A 17185-nucleotide genomic window follows, 5' to 3' on the forward strand; every position below is an offset into this window, starting at 1 on the left:
AGTAGGCGGGCCCGGAGACTTTTCGAGAACTTTTGTTTTCGGCGTCCCGGTTGACTTAAAGAACACGTTGACTTGCCGGTAGAGCCGGCGTGGAACGATGGCTAGCGAGGTTCAGAAAGCGCAGCTGGCTACAGAAACGGGCGATACCATCTTTGGCAAAATTATAAGAGGTGAAATACCCACTGACTTTATCTACCAAGATGACAAGGTGAGTAAACTTTTAAAACTTACTGGCTTGCTACCTCGGGCCCACTCGCGTCTCGATGGTGGTGTCAAGTAACGAAGGGCCAGCAAGAGATATTACGTTTCGCTCTTCACTGGCAAAGAAATGTACAGTCTTGCAAATTTATTCAAAAATTCGACAACGCAACCGCTCTGCGTGAATTGCAATTAACCCTTGCTCTTTCGGCGTTTTGAAGCCTAGGCCTAACGCCTTACTCGCTGTTTGTAAACAAAATTTGATTACACCAGTTCATATTCGCTGTGATCGCGTGATTAGTTTGATACTAATCCCATTCCCGCTTCGTCAGGGGGTCTAAATGGGGGGGGGGGGGGAAGAGCCTGTGTGGAGCCGCAAACTGCTCGCGCGTGGGCATCGGTTAATGCCGTGCATGTTTCGCTTTGCCTGCAGTATCGCTGATATTTATATTTTCGGCACCTCTTGCGCTGCGCAACAATTTTCACTATGCTGGCAAACAGAGCAAGGCTTTTGTATTTAACATTTGTCACTCGTTGACAGCAAGCGCTCCATTGGTTGGCCGTAACCGAGGTGCGTCTTTACTGCGGTTAGCGTGCCCGACTAGGCCGCCGGTTTCTGAAACGCCCTGTAAACGCGTATGTTTTCCGCTGACGTTTATGGTTTTCTTTCCTTTGAACTTTCAGTGCGTAGCTTTCCATGACATCAACCCCCAGGCTCCTGTGCATTTCTTGGTGATCCCAAAAAAGGCAATTTCGCAGCTTTCCAAGGCTACTGAAGAAGACAAGGATGTAAGTGAAACCGCAACCTTGCTCAAGGAAATTTGCATATTTACAACAAAGCACTGATGTGTGCAAAATGAGCAAGACCCACTTACATTCTGCAGTCTTGAACTCTACTTTTGCCTCAACCAGCGGAGCTGTTGTGCCGTGCTTGTTGTCCAGGTACAGGACTACACTGTAAACAGCAAAAAGCGACAATTGACGTGATGCCTAGCCTAAAAAAGCCAGTTGGGGGCATGCGCAACTTTTGCGCACACGCCCTGTTTTTATTTGCTTGTGTCGAACATTGCGTACATGTTGAATTACATTTTGCAGCAGGTCCCTTGACCTTGTCATTGTACACCGTATCCTTTAATTTAGCGTGTACATTCATGGCGACCATACAGCTAGCATGCACACACATATGAAAGATTTTGCTGGCTAGAGGTTGCCATTTATTATTTGTTTGCTGTTTCATACAAATTGGCAACTTGTTTAATTTTGCCCTCAAATTCCCAATGGTACATGCACGCTGTGATTAGAGTTATGCACTTAGTTCTTAAAAATGGTGCATTACGCCTTCACATTTGCAGGATCACTTTCTTTCGTATGAAGTATGGCTTGTTAACAGCCCTGAGAAGGTCACACAGCATCACTAAGCATAATTCTTAATGATGTGGTGCTTGTTATATATTGGGATTCTCATTGAATTAGCTCAAGGTCTGGAGGAAGTACCACATGGAAGGTTAAAGTAAATGTAGTGTAGGCATGTTGTCAGGCACCACATTTTATTATTGTGTTTGCCTTAATTAAGCTTAGCTGTGGTAACTAGGACAGCATGTGGTTGAATATTTCTCTGTTTTCAATTGTGTATTTTCATGTCCTTTACCTTGTGTTCTACACTTTCTAGATTCTGGGCCATATCTTGTATGTGGCACAGCAAGTGGCCAAGGAGCAAAAACTGGACAAGGGTTTTCGCATTGTGATCAACGACGGTCCTCAGGGTTGCCAGTCTGTTTACCATGTCCACATTCATGTTCTCGGGGGACGCCAGCTTGGCTGGCCTCCGGGCTAACATCTCCTGCCATGCGTAATTTTCAGCCGACCTGTTTCTTCACTTTGTGTGCTTAACTACTTCGGTATACCTTCAGGTGGAAGTCTGTGTACCTTCCGGTGGAAGTCTGCATCTATGTTCGCTGCTCTTGTTGTCAAGTTGGAATAATAAACGGATCAAATGTTTCAAGATGTCTGACCCCTGTTGGATATATTTTGCATGCTAGCATACAAGTTGAAAGCATACATACATAGCGTACAAGAAATGGGCATGAGCAGGACATGTAATGAGGAGGGAAGATAACCGATAGTCATTAAGGGTTACGGACTGGATTCCAAGGGAAGGGAAGCGTAGCAGGGGGCAGTAGAAAGTTAGGTGGGCAGATGACATTAAGACGTTTGTAGGGACAACATGGCCACAATTACTACATTACCGGGGTAGTTGGAGAAGTATGGGAGAGGCCTTTGCCCTGCAGTGGGTGTAACCAGGCTGATGAGGATGATGATACAAGTTGCACACAAACTTCAGCTTTGGTGCACAACCATGCTAGTACGCACTTGGCAGTTGTTGGCAACAAGTTTGCATACATGTGGGCAACAGTACACAATGATTGTTTTTTTTAAATTCTGGTGTTTTACTTATGATTTGACGGTGAGACATGCTTGAATGCTAATTTTATCAAAATTCGACCAGCACTTGCTGCACAGGAGTATAATTTAGCAGTAATATCTTTTGGGGTGGGTGGAGGTTCTACAGTACTTTGAAGGCCATGCGCTCGGCCATTATGTTAAAGAGTGTAATATGATCCTTTAGAAACAGTATACAGAGCACTACTGCTAGTGGCAACATCTAAATGTTGCGTGAAATTCGTTTCATATTTAAAAGTGATTCTACGTATCAAATGTAATAATGATTACAATAATATAAATACCGTAAAAGCGGATACCAAGATGTACACAAGAAGCCCTTCCCAAGATGAAATCTTGCGATGCCCTTTGGGCACACCCCTAAAACATATCTAGATGTATCTTCGGGGCAGTTCGTTATTGTGATTGACTTTTATAGCACTATTTGTTGTGAATTGCGTTTGAAGAGCTATAGAGACTTGATATCAACGCACCGAATTCCGTAAAGTAAGAGAACTTGCAAAGAATATATGTCGTATACACTCGGAAGCCCTCTTAAAATTATACTTGTACTGGGCTATATTCGTTAATATCAAGTACTGCAGTTTCCAAAGATTTCTGCTGAAACGCTATCGCTCACGAGCAGTTCTGCTGTCATGGACATGCCTGAAAAACTCGGTTGAATCTTTTAAAGTAATTAGCATGAATTCGCCTACTAAAGATAATCGGGTAAATTACGCTAGATCGCTGCAAATGGTTGTGATGCTGCGCATATCCGCAAAGAATGTTCTTCATTCTCAGCATGTGGGTAGTTTTGATGGCGCAGTGCCGCCGACGCATCGGGATTGATTCGCGCGCTGAAAGCACGTTTTTACTGACGCGCCTCCCGCGGCTCTCAAGTTTCAACTGTAACTGCAGCTTCAACAAGGGCGCCAGCTGCGGATTTCAATTTCCCCTTTGAACACGGCATGCTGTACTGAAGCCTGCGTTTCTTGGGGGATATTACGCAAAACTTGACGAGCAGATGGTTCGCTCTGCTTGCTAGCCTGGCCCTGCCAAGCAACGGCCGCAAAAGACGGCAGCAGTTGCGCGACGTTTACGTCACATCCGCCAGCCGCCGGATGTTACCCGTCCCCTCGTTGTCGCTCCCCTCTCCCGGAGCAACACATCGATCCCGCGTCAGCCGCTGTCAGTTGGGCCAACATGGCGGTGGACTTCACGGCCATTTTCAAAATTCTCGTCCTGGGCGACAGCAATGTGGGCAAGACGTGTATCGTTCACCGATTCTGCGACGAGCGCTTCTACGACACGTATATATCCACAATCGGTAAGTCTCGCCGGACCGCTGCGTGCGCCAGACGCGCAGTTCCCGATTTTTTTCTGCGCCCCCCTGTAAATTGGGCTTCTCCCGTGAACTTTCGAGTTCAGTGAGAAAGCCCAAAGATCGGGTCGACGACTCGGAACGATTTCCACCTTTCGCAGCGCTATTGAACGTTCTTGTTCACAGTGCGGAGGCTTACTTTCGTCGTAAAGCCTGCTCAGGTAGCTAAGCAATGGCTCAAACAGAACCTGTTGAGTGAGGCTTGTGTTTTGCATACAAAACATCTGTGTTCGCGAAAACGTGCACACAATGCCTCCAACGTACGACTGGGACGCGGAAGCGACCGGCATCGCGTGCGGATTAAAGCGCCGCGCATTAGCCGACAGAAAATGAGGCAGGCTCAAGCAGAGAACGCTTGGGTTTCCCGGTGCTCGCTGTGTAAAGAATACAACTCGGGCGATGAGTCATCTGGCCCGGCGCGTTCGAAGCGGTGTACGTGCGAACCCCGGTACAGCGGTGCGCGCCGTCCTTTCGGCGAAGTCCGGTGCGCCGTGGGGAATTCCCCTCCCGTTTTGGGCCAGATTGGTTTCTATTGTGTCCCCGCTTCTCTACGCAGGAGCATTTAATCGTTTCGCGGTCCGCAGGCGAGCTCAAGTGTGTCCAGCTGTTTTGCGGCGTGGAGGCGCGTCTTCAAGGCCGTCACTATTGTTAACCGAGAAGTTTGTACCCTCCAATAGGAGCGGAGGCAAAACGCCAAAGGTCGGGCGGTCATTTCGTTATACTATACTGCGTGGAGAGCAACCGTTTATGACTGTTCTGCTGAATGCGCGTTTGCGACAGCGGCCCGGCCATGTCAACGTTCAGCAGCGTTTGGGTGAAGGTTGCTCAGCACGCGAGTCAGACGCATTTACGACTTTCTTTGAATTCAGCCTTTATCTGAAATCCATCTGGCAGCTTTCCTTTTGTTTTCGAGCGTGTAAGACGTCATATGCGATCGCATGCGTCACAGTGCTGGAGAATATATAGATGTATACCTCTGCCGGTTCAGTACCATTAAATAGTTTATACTTGTATGTACTACGTCGACACATTGAGCTGCACACAATAAAAAAAACGTGTACGAAAATGGTGAGCGGTATACGTATAGCTTAGTTTCTTTAAGATCGAATCTTAAAATTCAGACCAAAAACTTATTGTCAGCCGCGATCGACAGACCTATGCGTTCATATGGTGTTGAAGAGGTGTTAGAGATAAATAAAGGCACGCTACGCTGCTCCTAATATCACGCTTTAAAGAAATATCGCGCCAGCAGCTGTGCTTTGCCTTGTGTTGCGTGCGTGCTAAATGCGATCCTTCAAATGCGCGTTTCCTGTAAAGATGGACTGCAACCGTCTGGCATTTCGTTGATATGCGAGCTGGAAGTTTGAACAATTTAAGTACGTCGTCGGAAATCGCCCGCTGTATGCAGTCGTGCTGCGCAGGTAGGCGATGTCGACATCGCTTCAACACACTAGCTGTGTTGAATTCTACGGCTTATGTCGCAGGGGCTTACAAAGCCGCACGGGTATGGCTACGGTTCATCAAATCGGCTGGCCTCAGTGACCCATTGTAGGCGTGAGAGGATGGACAACCGCACCCCAGGTAGCACAAAAGAGATACGTAACGTTTTCGTAGCGTTTATCCAAGACGATAAAAACGGGTTAAAGAAGACACGAATGAGAGAACTTCGGCGGGAAAACGTCGTATATCTCTGCTAATGTCCGGCTTAATTACTTTCTTGAGACGATCTAGAACAGGTCTGCAAGACGTATTCGAAAAGCTGGTCTAGAAATAGGATTGGGAAAGACACAAGTAATCCCTTTGCCAAAACTATTCGTAACCAATTTCTAAACGTTTTTAGGAGGTTATCAAAAAGCTGGTCTAGAAGTGGTCTTGAAAGGTTTACGATCATCTGAAGCTAATTTTCGCGAGTGACGGGTGCGATCAGACATCGTTGTTCAAAACACGCGTTTAGTTTCGCCTCACGCGACTGGCCTATGCCGCGCAGACGTCGTCAGCCGCACCCGTCGGCACGGCCTAGGCCAATCGCGTGAGGTGAAACTGATCGGGCGTTTCGAACAACGATCTCCAATCGCGCCCCAGATGAGTAGAAGCGTCGTGTTGACTGTAAGAGCCATGGCGCAGTGCCAAGCACTGTTCCCCGCATGGCCGGCGTATCCTCTACCAAGTCCCACGAAAATAAGCCTGTTAGGAATAATGAATCCTTAATACCACCTTTAGTAAGCTACGATGCTTACAACCAAAATGGGAATGACATCCTGCAAAGAACAAATGGTCACGACTTGGCAGGCGGCAAAACCAAGCCCTTCATGCCAAAAGTGAATGAAATGAGAACATTGTGACCAAGCAAAAACACTTTATTAAAATGTAATGCTTATGCAAGCTTCGAACAAACTGTGTGAGAAATGCAAATAGAAGTAAAAGTACATCAACAATGACAAAAGTCGCAGAAAGGATTCGTAATGAACTCGAAAGTGAACATTCACTAACACATAAACAAAATTCCAAGTACACATAAAAAAATGAGCAGAAGAACCTGGAGTGTACTAAAGTTTCTCATTTATCATAGTAAAGAGCACGTGCTATTAGATGGACTAGAGTTATGCAGAAGTGACATTCGGAGCGAATGGAAGTAGACTGAAAAATGCAAGAGTATGAGTCGGATGGTAACTGCCTCCAAGCAATGTTACCAATCAGCTAGAAGCTTGAAAAGAGCACTAAAAGAAATACCACCGCATACCATCATAAAATAATCCTGTGACAGAAATAAAAAAATGGGAACAATGCAAAATTGGAAATATCGCCTTTAGGATATATCAAAGAAGGTAATGGCGAGAAAAATAACCATACAACAAAAAAGCAATAAAGTGAAATTAGTACAGAATACTTAAACGGGGGATCCAGTGTAACAAGTGAACACTACTGCAGTACAGCGATCGATGAGACAGTAATGCTGCATCTTGCCACTCCAGAACGTGAGAAATGAATATGCAAGCCTCATATTAGTAACTTACATAAACATGGAAATAAACTGGAATGCACTGGAAGCTGCATTTGTGTAACAAAGGAAGCAATGCTCGTAATAAATAGTAAGTGTTTTATCTAAAAAACCCTGTACAAGAGGCAATGTTGTACCTCTCTGGCAAAGACAAAGTTGCAACGAATAATTTGCAAACCAGCAAATACATTAATTAGCACACTGACATGTCACACTTTGCGCACATCTTCAGTCTCCTAAAGTAAAAGAAAAAGCACTCTGAATGAGAAAAACGTTTAACACATGTAGCCCAGAGCAAATTCTTTGCCAGTTCACCCACACTTTCACATCCAAAAACATTTGCCACAAAGTCCAGGCATAGTTCCACTGATGTTTACCAATTCACCCCCACTTTCACGTCCAAAAATATTCGGCACACAGTCGAGGCAGAGCTTCATAGATAAACAGCTTGAGCGCACCCTACTGATTATTCTGCAGTCCCGCTGCATGGAAATAGAACTGCCGCACAAGCTGGTAGTGGTTTAAATGTAGACACACTTGCTGCCCTGGACAGGTATGCTCAGATATCTGCACTGGTGCTCGGTTTTGTGAAGTAGACACATTGATGCACTACGCTGGTAGTTGAAATGTTTTGAATGCACAAGTATTGGCTTCACCAGAAAGACTTGCCCACATACCACCACTGGCATATATATGCACTTGCTCTTCACTCAGTAGCATTGAACTTAAAGTGTTCCCTATGTGGGAGCCATGTGTAAAACCGGCGTCACACGACCACTCTCGATCGCCATCACGCCCGATCCGGATCGAAATTATCGATGCGACTGGCTCACTGTCGTAGCTTGCGCAAAAGAGCCAATCACGACCGAGAAATTCGATTTGTAACGGATTGGATAGCGGTTAAAAGAGCCCCGTGTAAAACCGGTATCAAATAATGCACAGGCGTACGCTAGGAAAATGTGTTGCACAAGGACAAAGAACTGCGGCATGCCCTAGCTGCTGTGCGAAGCGCGCGAACAGAACACATATAAAAAAAAACCGCGCGAGCGCTTCGCTAACTCCACGCGCACACATTGCACCCGCACGAACTCGGCAGGCCGCCGACTAATTAAAGCGCGAAGGGCGCACAGCGTACATTCCGACACATGTCCCAAACGGCAAACAATCGTACTACCTGAAGCATACTCGACTCACGTACGCAGTATCCACAAGCGAGTTATGCAGCGTACATGCTGTATCCATTCGCCAAGTAGTAAAATTGATAACAAGCACAAAGCTACAAGGGACTCAATACATTAATACCATTTGAGGCGTCAAATAAAATAGAGTTGGGCCGTTTCATATATTGGACACAATATATGGACACACGTGGTACCCCGTAAGACCATGAAATACCGCTCACGTGGGTAAAGGGGGCGAAAACACAATCGAGAACCTGAAGCGTAAACGATAAAAGCACGGTATATATGGTGCACGCAAAATTCTGTCAGTGCGCTGTAGCGCGAGGGAAGAAAATAGGGCGAGCACTTGACCTCACCTTTTGGGATACCGTACTAGTACTGAATCATAAAAAAAAAGCCTGTTTGAACCAGTTATCTTGTCTGCAACACTCTTGCTAAACGGGAGACTAAAATACCACGATGACGGCTCTATTGCGGAGATTGGCAAGGTGCGCACAGACAGCAATTTTGCCATCTTTCTTCGCATTCTGCAAAATGCTTTCTTGTTAGGATCGCGCATAGCGGCCGATCCCGACGCTAGGGACACACAGGCACAATTTATTCCCTCTAACTTTCGTCCTTATACTGCCCTTAACGCCTGAATTACAGCGTCAGTGAAAAGGCGCCTCAAATAACATGACAATGAACTTGAAGAGCTGATTAGTGCCCTCCACTCGGCGCCCTGCAATTGAAAACACTACTGAATTCGAAATTAAAACTACACAAACAGATCGCACAACCCAAACTAATCACAGAATGTCGTTTTCTTGACGGCAAAACACTGCAACACTTACATGACAAAGGGCAGCGGCAGCACATTCAGAACAGCCGCAAACATACCACAGCGCAATGCAAGTGCGATAACGCAACTATGCCAGGCTTCACGAATAACGTGGCCGCCATGGTCCGATAACAATTGAAAACACTACTGATTTCCGAATTAAAACCACACAAACAATTTTGCACAACCCAAACTAATCACAGAATATCGTTTTCTTGACAGCAAAACACTGCAACACTTACATAGCAAAGGGCAGCGGCAGCACACTCAGAACAGCCGCAAACACACCACAGCGCAATGCGAGTGCGGGGACGCGACGATGCCATCAAGACGCGACTATGCCCGGCTCGCCCGGCTGCCCGGCATCACGAATCACGTGGCCACCTTGGTCACATGATAACTAAAGAGATAGAGCGAGTCATATGAAGTCGTTTTCAAAACGTATTCACCCCTCGTTTTTAAGCTGCCTGGCTTCCAACGTTATCCAAACGTATTCACCCCTCGTTTTTAAGCTATCTTGTTTGCAACGTCTTTGATGCGTCGATTTTGGTCAAAAATCCGTTTCAGACGTTGAATCCCTTAATACGACGTTTTCAAGACTTTGTGTGCTACCTGGGTACGTGTTCGCATTGATAGTACCTTCTTCCCTCCGTCTCCTTTCTTACTTTTCATTTCTTATTAGTCTCCTTCCCCCCACAAAGGTTAGCAAAGCGGAGGCACGTCCGGTCGACCTCCTTCTTTCCTCCTCCTCCTGTTTTATGGCTTTGAGTGTGTATCTGAGACTCATGCGAGGCGTCACTATGAGGCAATATTGATTGACTTCTCTGTTCTCCGAGTCTAACATTAATGAACAACTGCCATCTCAAAAAGAAAAGAAACAAACCCCCGCGTTGCTTAAAGAAAATGAAAATGTGGAGGCCGCCTACCGCGAGGGAACAGAATGCAAGAGCGTAACGAAGTTTTATCTGGCATCCCGCAGCTGCAACGTGACCCACATTCGAGCCATCGGGGGGCGGTGGGGGGGAGAGGGGGGGGGAATCAAGATACACACACATCTATACAAAGAAAAATTTAAAGCAAATGAGTGAGAGCAAGGAAAGGGAAACCCGTACGTACACAGAACCGTAGCGCCTAGCTGTATCTCGCTAGAGCAGCCAAAACGTGTTTCTGACATTGGAAGCAAACAATGCGCTCGTCTGCGGAGTCGCATGACGGCGATGTCGCAGCTGTGGAAGTCGGATGTCGTGCAGACAGCTCGCCGGCGTTGTGTTTTGCGTGTTTTGTGGTCAAGCCTTTCTCATCCATCTTTGTTTGTGTCTCCGTGCGTTCCTTTTCTTCTTCTTCTTGAGTGGAACCTGAGGCACGTGGCCCGACTTGGCGCCTTATTCTTTTCAAAGTGAAGTGAAGAACGGAAAGAAAGAGAGCAAAAATAATAACGATTGCGTTTATTTAATCGTTTGCTTGCTCGCGAATAATATCCGAAGCGACACTGTTTTTTGCGGCAATCTTCCAGAAAACCGATAGTGAAGAGGTAAAACGGAAAAGCGATAGAAATTGAGAACTGTCAAGGAGCTGTCGGGGTTTCAGAAAAGACGACGAGAATTGACAGAACACGAAGGGGGTGTTCATGTTGCGTTGTACACGTATACTTTTTGTTCCTTTTCTGTATTATTATTATTATTATTATTATTTCTTATTTAGTTACTCTGCACGCGTACGCCAGCTAGCTGCCTTCAATTTGTATTGGAGCCCACGCGCCTGATATCGTCGCTGACACTGACGCTGCGTCCGTGCTTACCGCCATGGCTTTCTCATTTCGCGTCGCCCTGTCAGAAGCACTTCGCATTTGTGGTAAAGCGCATTGCATATATACGGACTGCGATACGAAACCAATAAGAACAAAAAAACTTTTTCGTTCGTGTTATACGTTGCTTGCTGTTCAATATAAAAGAGAGATGTGCTCGGAAAGCAGGCACGTGGGACGCGACAAGCAGTCGTCGATTGGCATTTCGCAGTACGCGGAAAGTTCGCGATATGGTAATGATCGATTTACCGCGCGATCCCCATTAAACAGACGCCTTTAAGCTTAGAAGAAGAAAAAAAATGCTATACCGATTTGCAGTCACCGTCAGACTTACACCGAATAATAAATACGCATTTTTTACTGAAAACGAGGGTTATCAGAAACAAACATCGAATGTTTTGAGAACAAAAAATATATTGAGTAAGCTAGCACATTCAAGGCACTATGGAAATCTGAAATAGCGTCCGCTGGAGAAGCAAAAATGCGCTTAATCGAGACATGTTCGGGTTAAGTGTGTATGACGGGTGCTGTACTCTAAAGCCCGAAGTTGTGCTTGATGTTTCGTGCTCGGTCATATGGGCTGCACGACCTGTTGACTGGCATGTTACTGTATCGACAGTGCTGTAATATTATACGGACGCCGTACGGCGCACTTTTGATCGCGATCAAGATCGATCCGCATCGAATTTTTCGGTCGCGATTGGTTCCTTTGCGCAAGGGAGCCAATCACGGTCGATAATTTCGATCCGGATCAGGCTTGACCGCTATCAAAAGTGTCCCGTGTGACGCCGGGATTACTTTCCTTGACCTTATCTTTGCGTATCTGACAACACTATAACTCTATACGTACACCCGCGAGCAAAAGTATACGGACCAGGGATCGCGCTATAAAACTCATTTGGTCCTTTTTGAATGCAACTTGAAAATAAAGATTGCAGTACTTGGCATTACGAATTTTCTACTGCACTCGTCAGTTTCCGTTTATGCGTGTTAATTACGAAGAAATTTTGTTTTTTCGGCGATCCTGTGGTCCGTATACTTTTGCTCACGATTGTACAATTACACCATTTACCAAATATTTACACCGTTGGGCGCTGTTGACTCATTCTAGTATTTGACGTTATTACTTACTACGCACGACGAAAAGAAAGAAGAAAGAAAAAGTGCGCGTTTGGTTTTAACAGAATGTTGACTTTGGGGACAATTGGTAATTCATATTTAAACCTACAAAAGCGCGCACATTGACGATGCAGAACCGAAAGAGACAGGTACAACAAACACCGCTGCTGCAGGTGTTTACGCTGACACGCCTGTTTGCCTTTTGGTGGAGACCCCGTTTACCACCTGCTAACCATTTTAATCTTATCGCTCGGCGCAAATGAAGAGCGCGCGTCTGCTTGTATATGGGAACATTCTAGAATGTTGCAGCCGATTCTATCTGCATTCTGCACGTGCTGTCGCCGAACCTCGTGTAATCAGATTACACTCCGGACGCGAATAGTGCTGTAAATTCTGGAAGGCACACGAGCACCAGCGATTCCGCTGGAACCTTGGACGAGTCGTGCATAAACAGCCGACGTGCTTGACCCGCAGGCCAGACTTCGACGGTCGACACACTTGCTCGTGCAATATATCGTTCTGCCCGAATGTAACTTGTATTTGTGGGCACAGGTTCGTACAATAAAGAGTCAGTTTTCGGACTCGCCCTTGTGCCATGCTCAGTGGGATTCTTCGCCATATACCAGTAGGACAATGGAGCAGTGGGAGGCACAGCTCGCCCGCTCCGACCTGGCAGGACAAAAGTCCTTAATTAGCCAGATCAGGCAGGCGGCAGAGGCCAGTGGGGCCCTGGACTGAGAGGCTCCGACCACCCCTCCTTCAAATCTTTACAATTACAATAAAGTTTCTTTCTTTCTCTTTCGCCATCAAGACAACGTGACAGCTGGTGGATGTGCTGGGTATTGATCCCAGTACCTGTCACACGTTCCGTCGATCCCAGTACCACGTCTCGAGAGCGGATGAACTCAATAGAAACGCTCCTGGCAAACTCTTGTGCTGAGAAAGAAAAAAAAAAAACTTCCCCGCTCCATTGTCCGATAAATTGCCTTGGTTTGCCCAACCGATTAAATGAGATGGCCTTGGCATGTGCGCGTTTTTCTCAGCACACTTCTTTCCTCTTTTTCTCTTTCTTTTCTTGTTTAATATTCTCGCTCCTGGAGCGCACAGTAAAGCCCCTGCGAGTTAAGCTATAAGGCTGTTCGTTTAGTATGGGCGGAAATCGCTTTTCCGTCCTTGTTTGCGCAATACGTATATATTATTACGCGCATTTCCTTTTTTCTCTGCCAGCCCCCTAGATCGCGAGCCACTTTGCTTAGATGTGGGCAAACAGACTTCCACGCTAAATACCCTAAGCCTTTTAGTCACGCCTTGCTCCTTATGCCGCCTGCTTTCTTGGTTGCATGCCCCCATCGCCTCCCTTCCTCGGAATTTCATGCACCGATTGCCGCTTCGCCGCTCATCTTTCTCTTTTCCCATCTCTTCAGTTTCATTTCCCTCGTGTAGGGTAGCAAACCGGACTTTCTTCTCGTTAACCTCCCTGCCTCTGCTCTGTTCCCCTCTCTTTTTCTCTCTATCTCGAGAGAAAATATGCGTTTCTTGCAGCCTATGCAGACCATGCAGCCTATATTGCCGCTTGTGACTGACTGAACGATGAACGCTTTAGTGTGTGTGTGTGTGTGTGTGTGTGTGTGTGTGTGTGTGTGTGTGTGTGTGTGTGTGTGTGTGTGTGTGTGTGTGTGTGTGTGTGTGTGTGTGTGTGTGTGTGTGTGTGTGTGTGTGTGTGTGTGTGTGTGTGTGTGTGTGTGTGTGTGTGTGTGTGTGTGTGTGTGTGTGTGTGTGTGTGTGTGTGTGTGTGTGTGTGTGTGTGTGTGTGTGTGTGTGTGTGTGTGTGTGTGTGTGTGTGTGTGAACCTTTTTAGATGCGTTAACATTTCTATGCTTACCCTACGAGGAGATCCGTCCCTCTGTCAAGTAAGACGATCAAGATAGGGCCTGCAGCAGCGAGCCCGAATTGACCTTCGTGCTTCCTCTCGCTTCAACGCGAACAAAGCGGCGAGAACACAGCGCACACGAAGCTATCAGCACTCGGCACACTCATTCCCCATCGCAGATTGCTTTCAGGATAGGACTCGCGCGGCCAGCCATACGCAGCCGCCGCCGGAATACGGTTGATAATGGTTTGACGCGGATTGATAAGACGATAAATAGGGATAACGGCTTATAGTGATCGGAACGTCATCAACGCGCCGCCGCCTGCAGTAGTTTATTTACACAATCAATTCACCTTGCGCCGCCGTCCGTAACAGTTCGTGTACCCGCCGTGGTTGCTCAGTGGCTATGGTGTTAGGCTGCTGAGCACGAGGTCGCGGGATCGAATCCCGGCCACGGCGGCCGCATTTCGATGGGGGCGAAAACACCCGTGTACTTAGATTTAGGTGCACGTTAAAGAACCCCAGGTGGTCAAAATTTCCGGAGTCCCCCCACTATACGGCGTGCCTCATAATCAGAAAGTGGTTTTGGCACGTAAAACCCCATATATTATTAGTAACAGTTCGTGTTGCCACAGCGCTGTCGTTTATACTGGTCGGATCAAGTTTCATAACATCGATAACGACACCGGGCTGCACGGGGGTGAGCAAGTGGTGCAATGCTCACACATGCTTAGACAACCCCAAGAGGAGTTTCTGCGTGAATTTTTTTTCTTTTTTTTTTTGTCTGCTAATCTTTCGGTTCGCTTTCAACCTCGATCCCCGAGTCCAGGGTAGTCAACGGGGCTCAGCCCTACTCGTTCGCAGAACTTATCTCACAAACAATGCCACGTTGACCGATGTTCCGGCGGCCACTGATTATGATAGCGATCGGCCCGATAAAGAAGGGATCTACGCGGCAAATGCTAAATGTAAATAACACGTAAGAAAGTTTTTGTGAATATGGGGTCTTGTTCAGGCTTACTGTATTTATTGGTGCTTTCTGTTCTCTCTTTCTCTCTCTCTCTCTCTCTTGCGAAAGTAGGGAATGAGAACACATGTATTCACAAGAAAGGATAATATGGTAGAAATGTTCGTAAGATCACCGGTCAGGTAATTGTGATATGGGACATATTAGTGAAAGCAGTTGGCCGATCGCAAATAGCCTTCACGAACGAAGAAGCTTTGTGAATTGGGGCCAAGGCCCGTATTCCCCCCTCGATGGTGTCCGCACGAACGAAGAAGCTTTGTGAATTGGGGCCAAGGCCCGTATTCTCCCCCCCCCCCCCCAAAAAAAAAAGAAAATGCTTCTACGCAGCAATTTTTCGTAAGAGAAATTTCCAACACAACCTGATGCTGGACATATTATTAGCGAAAGAGCACTTACGAATGAAGTGCTTTGTAAATACTGTCTCAGGTTATTACGCATAAAGTAGTTCTTAAAAGCAAGTGCCAGCCAGTCGTGATATTCGACTTACACAAGCTTCGGTCACGGTGTACACATTTATTTATTTATTTATTTATTTATTTATTTATTTATTTATTTTGTTTATTTATACATTAATGAATAAATAAATATATGTGTGCACCGTGACCGAAGGTGTAAGTCGAACACCATGATTGGCTGCCACTGGTTATTACGCATGAAGTAGAATTCGTTGTAGTGGTCTTCGTTTTTAGCGGCATTCACAATACATGTGAAAGATGGGAATTTGGTCGGGACTTAATCACTCCTTCGTTATACGCGTCATTTCGCTGCAAGAGCATTCGTTGTATGGAGGCGTTCACCTGTGTAGTTCTTCCTTCCACGTAATGCATGCAGCCAATAATTAACTCGTGCAAGCGGTTTGAGTCGCTGATTCAAATCGTTCTATGAAGGAACAAAAAAAAAAAGAAGGAAACGCAACACGAACGACTGAGCACTAAATCGAAATTTAATTGGAATGTAATCACGAGGACTTGCTCTAGATTATGCAGCAATGATCATCCTGCCATCTTTACTTCCTTTCGATGGTGTCCGCAGCACCTCGGTATAAAACGATGTAACTTTGATTTACAGTGCGTCATTTTTTTACTGTTACTGCAAAGGATAATATTAGTGGAGGATGGCCGACGAATGGAAAAGAGCTCGTGACGAACAAAAAGGATTAGGCCCCAGATTTTTTTAAAGGTGTGGTAGGCAGCGAACAACTATCATGACTATGCGATTTCTGAACTTCGATAACCGTTGCTTGAACAGTGAGTGCGTTATCTGCATGCCTTTGTGTACTAGGAAGATGGCGACCAGTGGTTAAAAAAAAAAGAAGAATGAAAAAAAAACGGCGAGGTGGGGTTGCATTTCATTTATTGTTTATCGGAAGCGACGAGAGAATTTGTAGGAATGGAGCGTACACGTGGAAATAGCCGCAAAAAGAAGAGAGAGAGAACTTGTTTTAAAAAAACATAACTTGTGCGATCACTTGCTGCTCGCTTATCGTCAGTGTTTGTTCTTCTGAAGCGCGAAAATGAAAATAACTCGACGGGGACGCCTTTTCGCGTCTCATCGAAAATACCGCGAAGCCTCGGCGACGTTTAAGCCCTTCGCCTATCCTTCGGGCGCGCGTGTGTATGAGCTGTTTACATAGCACATGTGCTCAGTGACCGATCCGAAGAACCTGCGCTTTTCTGATCCCCGCCGTATACCCGCATATATAGAACCTTTGAAAGCCGTGTATACTCGTTCGTAATCGTGGTGTAGCCGTGCTTGGCGCCAGCTCAGCGAGCTTGCCTCTTACGTGCGTAGGCTGATCAGCACCTGCCCGCCTTTTGAAGCGTCTGAAGTTCGAGAATGCCCTCAGGGATCCTAGCTCACCGAAGCGTTAGCGTACTTCACGGTAGACGACGCGTTCCGCTTGAGCTAGGTAACTTGCCGTCGCTCATACAGAGGTGCGAATGTGCTGCTTATGTGGACTTTATAGCGGCATCTACCTTTCGAATTCAGGAGCGCCGCCTGTTGCTTCCTGAACGGAAGAAAGTTCGGCGCACCAAGACCAAGCCCTGGCAAGCTTTGAAACCGAGACGCGCCTCTTATGGCAGGACTCTTTCCGTCAAAGGCCAAGCAACTGGCTTCGCAGTAAATCAGAGTCTATAGGTCACCGAAAGTCTACCGACACCCTCCGGCGTGCGCAAGTTCTTTCGGGAACAATGCGGGATGCATTGCACGCTTTACGAGAGAGTCATCATACCTTGCTGGTGAAGCAGCCCATTGACACGGACACAGTGAAGACACAAGAAAAGACGACACTCGCTGCACTCGATTCTTGTGTCTTCACTGTGTCCGTGTCAGTGGGCTGCTTCACC

At 46.5% G+C, this 17185-nt stretch overlaps 2 protein-coding genes across 3 annotated transcripts in view; both read left to right on the top strand.

The window, feature by feature from the left end:
- HINT1 (histidine triad nucleotide binding protein 1) lies at positions 1-2202 on the top strand. The gene is made up of 3 exons (XM_065451238.1): positions 1-208; positions 883-987; positions 1868-2202. The coding sequence occupies exons 1-3, from the start codon at positions 98-100 to the stop codon at positions 2030-2032; spliced, it is 381 nt and encodes a 126-aa protein (XP_065307310.1). The 5' UTR covers positions 1-97; the 3' UTR covers positions 2033-2202.
- Positions 2203-3792: 1590 nt separating this feature from the next.
- Positions 3793-17185, top strand: part of LOC135917685 (ras-related protein Rab-8A-like) — a 138686-nt gene continuing 125293 nt past the window's right edge. Inside the window, exon 1 of one of the 2 annotated variants that reach the window (XM_065451264.2) lies at positions 3793-3964. In XM_065451264.2, the coding sequence (XP_065307336.1) occupies positions 3841-3964 (124 nt within the window). In that variant the 5' untranslated portion in view covers positions 3793-3840. The remainder of the gene's footprint in view (positions 3965-17185) is intronic. The other variant, XM_065451263.2, reaches the window with a different exon arrangement.

This window comes from Dermacentor albipictus, chromosome 4 (assembly GCF_038994185.2).
Source record: "Dermacentor albipictus isolate Rhodes 1998 colony chromosome 4, USDA_Dalb.pri_finalv2, whole genome shotgun sequence".
In the NCBI taxonomy this organism is placed as follows: domain Eukaryota; kingdom Metazoa; phylum Arthropoda; class Arachnida; order Ixodida; family Ixodidae; genus Dermacentor; species Dermacentor albipictus.

Excerpts from the sequence above, each read along its gene's own strand:
- HINT1 (XM_065451238.1), top strand. The coding sequence starts at position 98 with ATGGCTAGCGAGGTTCAGAAAGCGCAGCTGGCTACAGAAACGGGCGAT. Across the intron at positions 209-882 it reads TTATCTACCAAGATGACAAG|TGCGTAGCTTTCCATGACAT; the intron begins GTGAGTAAACTT and ends TTGAACTTTCAG. Across the intron at positions 988-1,867 it reads CTACTGAAGAAGACAAGGAT|ATTCTGGGCCATATCTTGTA; the intron begins GTAAGTGAAACC and ends TACACTTTCTAG.